The following is a 6720-nucleotide window of genomic DNA, read 5'->3' as shown; positions in this document are numbered from 1 at the left end:
GCTCTCAGTAACTGTGGCCCCTGAGCTGCTGCTCTCAGTAACTGTGGCCCCTGAGCTGCTGCTCTCAGTAACTGTGGCCCCTGAGCTGCTGCTCTCAGTAACTGTGGCCCCTGAACACGCAGACCTTGGTACTTTTTGTTTAAATTTTTAAGTTTTCTTTTATTAAAAGAAGTCTTTTTGCTCTTGAAAAGAACTCTTGCAGTGATTTGTTCTTCTTTTCCTGGTAACAGCTGAACATGACTCGGGCGTGTGACGAAGCCTCTCTGCAGCTCTTTGCATCACAACACGAGCGTTGTGCTCGCAGCAGAACAGAATGCACGTACGTGCGCTCGGTGAATCATTTGCAGTCCTCCTCTCGTGTCTGCAGCGCGGCTCTCTGAGTGTCAGAGTGAGATTTGGAGTGTGGGCAGCCGGATGGCAGAGAATAACGTGCTGCAATGCGGTGCCTGTCTTCCTCTCTTTTTCCATCTGGCTGCCACTGGTCCTTGCACTTCTGCAAAACCAGTCCAGAGTCAAATCAAAGATTAAAAACAAGTTCTGCAGTTATAGGTTTTATGCAGCCTGCATGATTTAGATCCAAGTGTCGGCTGAAACAGCGTTAATTAGTTCCACGTAATAAATCAAAGTTAATGAGTTGAACAAAACTGGAAGAAATTTCTGCTTATTTTTATTAAACATGAACAAATTCACATTTGTTTTTTCAAACCCAGATGTTTCCTTAGAGTCAGCATCTGTTTTAAACGGTCGTTTGGTTCATATTAAAGCTTAGTGGACGCTGCGTTGTTACACGAGTTCTTAGGCGGAGTGAAGGAACAGGGTTCACACGTTGTTCAGAGAAACACGACGTGGTTTTGGTTTGTTTCTGCTCCTGATCGTTCTCGACAGACGAGCACGATCCACTTACCATCTGATGAGCTCAAGTCTGTGTGAGCCTTCAGAACTCTCTGTTCTAAAATGAAAAATAAAGATATTATAATGCTGTGGCTGGTTCGTTGTCTTAATATTGTTCTTTTATACTTGTAAGAAGTTATGCTGTGAGTAACAGGGTATGTGTTTCACATCTGTGTTATCATCACTGAGCTCTAATGTTATCTTTAGTTTTTGTCTGTCCTAATAGTTTAGATTCATATTTATTACAGAAACAACCGCTCTGGTGTGAAAATAAATATGAGCTCAGACTTTACAAGGGCATGCTCACAGCTGAGCCTGTGCTGGAAACTGACAGCATTTTGGTTGCTATGCCAACAGGAAACAATGATGGACAACGCGTTGCGCACCATCTCCTACATCGCCGACATTGGGAACATCGTGGTCCTGATGGCGAGGAGGCGGATGCCTCGAACGGCCTCACAGGACTGTATCGAAACCACACCTGGTGCACCTGAAGCCAAGAAGCAGTACAAGATGATCTGTCACGTGTTCGAGTCCGAGGATGTATGTTCTTCTCACTCACAGCCGACTGGCACTGATGCTTCGTGTCTGTGTTCATGCGTCTGTTCCTGAAAGGTCTCGAGAATCATTGGATGAGTTTAAATGAAGTTTGAAGGAAGTAATCATTAGAAAACATCTCATTCAATTTCAAGTTGGCTGCCCCTGGCAGCTGAGCTTTAACAACAGAAACATGTCTACACCTCAGTCAGTTTCCCAGATGTTGACCTAAAGTTTATAGTGGTAGTAGCTGAGACTGATCCTCAACATGAATCCTGAGTCTCAACAGATCGTACAAGATCGTCCTTCAAAATGTGTGAATTAATGATTTGGAGTCAACCTGTCTGTTACAAGAGTATATCGTGGACTAATGCAAAAGGCTTCATGAATGTTTAGGAGATAATTACTGGATCTGTACGACGGCTTAACTTTTGGAGCCGCCTAATCCAAGATGGCTGCCACAGAGAACTGACCGTAGGAAACAAAAATGTACAAATGTTGTGCTGTTCTTTGTTGCTGTTGTAGCTAAAAGTCCTTGACCAACACAAAACACCAAGTGTTACTCATTGTGCAAGGTCTTTGTTTAAAACATTAGCAATAAATGTTGAAGTCAACTCTGTTTGTTAGCAAAATATCTCCTGAGCTAGTGGACAGATATCAGTCACACTTTTAGCAATGAATTAATGGATATGATGCACGCCTTCAGCTGATCAGCTCGTGGAGTCGGTCCACGTGGAGACGGACGGCCCCACAGCTGACCAACGATTCACCAACACACAAATGTCTAACCCAGTCACTTTTATTGATACTGAGATAAATGTGATTAATTGATTTGGTCACCATAGCAACCGAACGCACTTGAGAGTTTAAAACTTCTTGTACTCGCTGACGAAACATTGGATCAGTTTAGATCAGTGAGACCTCGCTTTACGTCCCTCTTCTGAACGTATCTGTTAGGGAACGTCCCGTTTCTTCTCCGCACATCTGATTCCAGCTGGTCGGCACCGACTGGCCAGGCACTTTGGATTTCCCTGATTTATTTATTTCCCCCGTGAAGCGTCACGTCTCGTTGAAGGCGTTCCTGTCAGACTTGGCAGCAGGAACAATGTTGCGCCGAGGAGCCAGCAGCTCGGCAGAAAGGCTGGACTCCCTCTGCAGCTCGTTCCTCTGCCAGCTTTTAAAGGCCAGCCAGAGTTTTAATGGAACTATTCAGCGGCTCATCCATCAGCTTATAAACCGTTTCTGTTGTTCTGGCTTCACTGGCGACGGCTACGGTTCCTGGTTTGGACTTTTTGTTGAGCAGAACTAATTCGCTGTGGGAGTTTGGGATTGTAAAGATCGTAAATACTCAAACATGTTTGTTTTAAAAACTTAAAAATAAGACATAAGAGCTTCCTTAATAGAGATAAATGATGCCCTTTTTCTTAATTGACAGGATTTTCTGTTCAGCTCTTTTGCATTAACGATGCCTTTTCAGCAAATAACTAAACCTGCAGTCAAAGAGAGAAGAATATGGAAAATATGGAAGAAAACAAAGTTTTATTTGTTAGAAGTCAGATTTTAAGTTCTATTCTGAAGCTGCTAAAATATGATCTAACTCTTGTCAGAACTCTTGCAGCAGCATTTTGGATCCTCTAAAGACGTTTTCATCAAATAATAAAGAAATTCAACTGGAAGTGAAAAATGCAAGGACCAGTTTTCGTTGCATCACTTTGGGACAAATATGTTTCTAAATCTAGTATATTAAATTCAATTCTTTAAATTAATAAATTATTTGTGAGCGCATAAAACATCACAATAGTAACGTCAACTTGAACTTTCTTCTTAAGAAAAACTGACTCATAAATTAATTTATATTTTCTTGTTGCTACTACTATTCTTTATAAAACGCCAACAAAAGGTGTTTCTTTTATTGTACAATATTCAATTCCTTGTGCATAAATTAGACTTTGCATTTCATTTTTGTCAACTACAAATAGGAATTGGAAAAACATTCTCCCTGAGTGAAAACAAACAAAAAAAATAAATTATTTTACAGATTAATACAAAGTCCGTGCTCAATAATCCAGGTATACAATCCAGCATTTTTCAGTCAGGTCATCTGGACAGTTTCTTTTTTTGTGCTGAAACGTTTCACCTTCCATCCAGAAGGCTTCATCAGTCAAGGAAATACACAGCAAAACTGATTCTTCCCCCAACATCTTACTCCAAAGTGGAACAAACCAGTTATGTTGGTGCTAAGATGGTGTCTTTGGCACGCCCCCTCCTCCGGTGCCGACCCTCTTCCTCGTCGACAGTCCTGTCAAACCAGTTTGATCAAACCAGTTTGACATGACTGTCGACGAGGAAGAGGGCTGAAGAAGGACCACACTCACCCAGCACACACACTTTTTGCCCCGCCCCCCTCAGGAAGGAGGTTGAGGAGCATTAAGTGCAGAACCACTAGACTGAGGAACAGCTTCTACCCTGAGGCTGTTAGACTCATGAATCTCTAACCAGAATCATCACTGTGAAAAATCACATCATGCTGCTGCTGATCTGTTTCATGTTGCTGCTGATCTATTTCATTTCATTTCAAATTCTTGTCAGCATTCAAACAACAACCAGAAAATGAAACAACTGTTTTACTTTTGTGTGTTCAGGCTCAGCTCATCGCCCAGTCCATCGGTCAGGCATTCAGCGTGGCCTACCAGGAGTTCCTGAGAGCCAATGGGATTAACCCTGAGGACCTGAGCCAGAAGGAGTACAGTGACATCATCAACACGCAGGAAATGTACAACGATGACCTCGTTCACTTCTCCAACTCTGAAAACTGCAAGGAGGTTGGTCTGTAATAAGTGAATCCGTTGTTTTCTTGTTGTCTGCAGCGGTTTCTTTGTGTCGCTGCAGGAGATAAAGACAAAATCTTTAGTCAACTCTAACACAAGTCCCAGTCAGGCTGCAGGGCAGAGCGAGGAACACACACTTACTGTGGCTGTTAACGAATGTGACGAACGAAGAAACGGAAAATCAATAAACAATATATAATAAACACAAATAATCCAAATTAACCAGCAGAATAATAAAATAATAAATAAATAAATCTACCCTTTATGTTCATCCTGTCCCTGAAACATTACTGGAGGTTTGCAGAGACCGCCTGGCATCATCGCGCTCAAACTGGAGACACGGGAGGATTTTGGAACGAAGACTAAAGCAGGATATCTGGAGGCAGCAGAGCTTCACGACCTTGAAGAAAATCCCTCTCCGAGAGTCAGAACTCTGACCGTCCACAGAGATAAAACAGGAAATGTATACAGATTAAAACTTGTGAAAGAAAGAGATAAAACAGAAATCTACTTCTTTTATTGTCAGAGAATTTTGGGTCAAAGGTTGTGGATGTTTTTATTCATACGGCTGAGAACAAGAAGCCCAAAACGAAACCATCTGTCCAGACCTTCAGCTCTAATCTCTGCCCATGAACCATATGTTTGGTGAGAGCACTGGGTGAGGAGGCTGCAGCTGGCTTCAAGGACCCCCTCCCCATGAACTCTGTGAACTCGGCTGAACTGATAATGGTATAAAAGCGAGTAGATAACGCAGCGCAGGGCTTTTTGTCTGTGCCTGGCCTGTGTTCCTCACAACTTCCTTTAATAACATCTTTATTCTGAAAACTGAAGTATTTCAACTTTTCTCCAAGATGACCTTTTGCTAGAAGCTCTTTCATTTCTTTGAAGTTGTTGCCAAATGTCCTTTCCAGAAATCTTTTCATTTTATTTATTAACTTTAAATTTGATGTGCAGTCCAGTTTCTAATGTCTTTTTTATTGTTAATTGAAGTTTTGCTTAAAGAAGAAGAGACTCAAGACAGAATCCATTTATGAATAAATCCTCATGGATCAGTGTCCAGTGAAATGTAAACTAATCCAGAGATTAGTGTCCACCATCAGAATAACGCAGCATTTCTATGAATCCTGAGCTGCGGAGACGCTGTGCCACTCATTGATGAGCAACGTTGCCTCCAACCAGAGGAAATAATCCTCTATAACATAAACACTGTTGTAAATCTCTGTTTGCTGATAAATGAAGCCTCGTGATGTTGGCTCTGCCCTCATGAAATAATTTGTCTTTCTTTAAAGTTGTACGTGACACTGCGTTCTGAACATATGTTCACAACTTGCAGCTGAATGATGTGATGTTAAATTAGCTTCAGCGCAGTTTTAGATTAAAAGCAGCAGCCGACGGTCTGTCCACAGCTGCAGCTGGAGAAGAGTAAAGGGGAGATCCTGGGTGTGGTGATTGTGGAGTCCGGCTGGGGCTCCATCCTGCCCACGGTCATCTTAGCCAACATGATGAACGGTGGCCCGGCGGCTCGCTCTGGAAAGCTCAGCATCGGAGACCAGATCATGTCCATCAACAACACCAGCCTCGTGGGGCTGCCCCTCGCCACCTGTCAGGGAATCATTAAGGTACAGAGACGCTGACTGTGGCCGAGCCTTCCAAGCACATCACCGAAACTGTTCCTTTGAAAAACAAGCAGAAATGTTTGTTTGTCTGTTCAAGGGCTTAAAGAATCAGGTGATGGTGAAAATGAACATCGTCAGCTGCCCTCCTGTTACCACCGTCCTCATCAAGAGACCAGACCTGAAGTATCAGCTGGGCTTCAGTGTCCAGAATGGGATTGTAAGTATGAGCTCGCTGGACTGCAGGTCGCCATTAAGACTTGATTCAGTTGATATTCACTAAAGCAGTTAGTACTCTGTTTCTTTTTACTCTGTAACTATGTTGAGAGAACACTGTGAACCCCACCAAGAGTGTGGAGATATGCTGAGGACTCTCTTGTCGTTCACTAACGAGTCGCGGACAGTTGCAGCCCAGTGAGGCGGTGCTTTTAACAAGAACCACCATCTACTGTCAGTTTCCATGTTGCTGTTGTTGCCCATCACCTGACGTGTGTCTTCATGTTCCACCGTGCAGATATGCAGCCTGATGCGAGGAGGCATCGCTGAGCGAGGGGGGGTCCGCGTGGGTCACAGGATTATAGAGATCAACGGGCAGAGCGTGGTGGCCACAGCGCATGAGAAGATTGTTCAAGCGCTCTCCAACTCTGTCGGCGAGGTCAAACTGCCAAACAAAGTTACAGATGCATCCAAACAACTTCCACATGCAGACATTTTGAAATGTATCACAAATACTCCAAATGTACTGCGAATAAGAAGCCACTGATTTTACACTTTTACACATAAACTGTTCTCATTGTAAAGAATCTCACACTTGTGTATATATATATATATATATATATATATATATATAT

The 6720-nt window shown here is 42.8% G+C and overlaps 1 protein-coding gene across 1 annotated transcript in view; it reads left to right on the top strand.

Moving 5' to 3' along the window:
• apba2b (amyloid beta (A4) precursor protein-binding, family A, member 2b) overlaps window positions 1–6720 on the top strand; it is an 88407-nt gene that overhangs the window by 78780 nt on the left and 2907 nt on the right. The window contains exons 10-14 of the mRNA XM_037689442.1: window positions 1249–1434; window positions 4071–4250; window positions 5663–5875; window positions 5970–6089; window positions 6384–6524. Of these exons, the coding sequence (XP_037545370.1) occupies window positions 1249–1434; window positions 4071–4250; window positions 5663–5875; window positions 5970–6089; window positions 6384–6524 (840 nt within the window). The remainder of the gene's footprint in view (window positions 1–1248; window positions 1435–4070; window positions 4251–5662; window positions 5876–5969; window positions 6090–6383; window positions 6525–6720) is intronic.

This window comes from Nematolebias whitei, chromosome 2 (genome assembly GCF_014905685.2).
Source record: "Nematolebias whitei isolate Nwh7 chromosome 2, NemWhi1, whole genome shotgun sequence".
In the NCBI taxonomy this organism is placed as follows: Eukaryota; Metazoa; Chordata; class Actinopteri; order Cyprinodontiformes; family Rivulidae; genus Nematolebias; species Nematolebias whitei.
The sequence above is the reverse complement of the archived record's forward strand: the minus strand, read 5'-3'. Positions and strand labels throughout refer to the sequence as shown.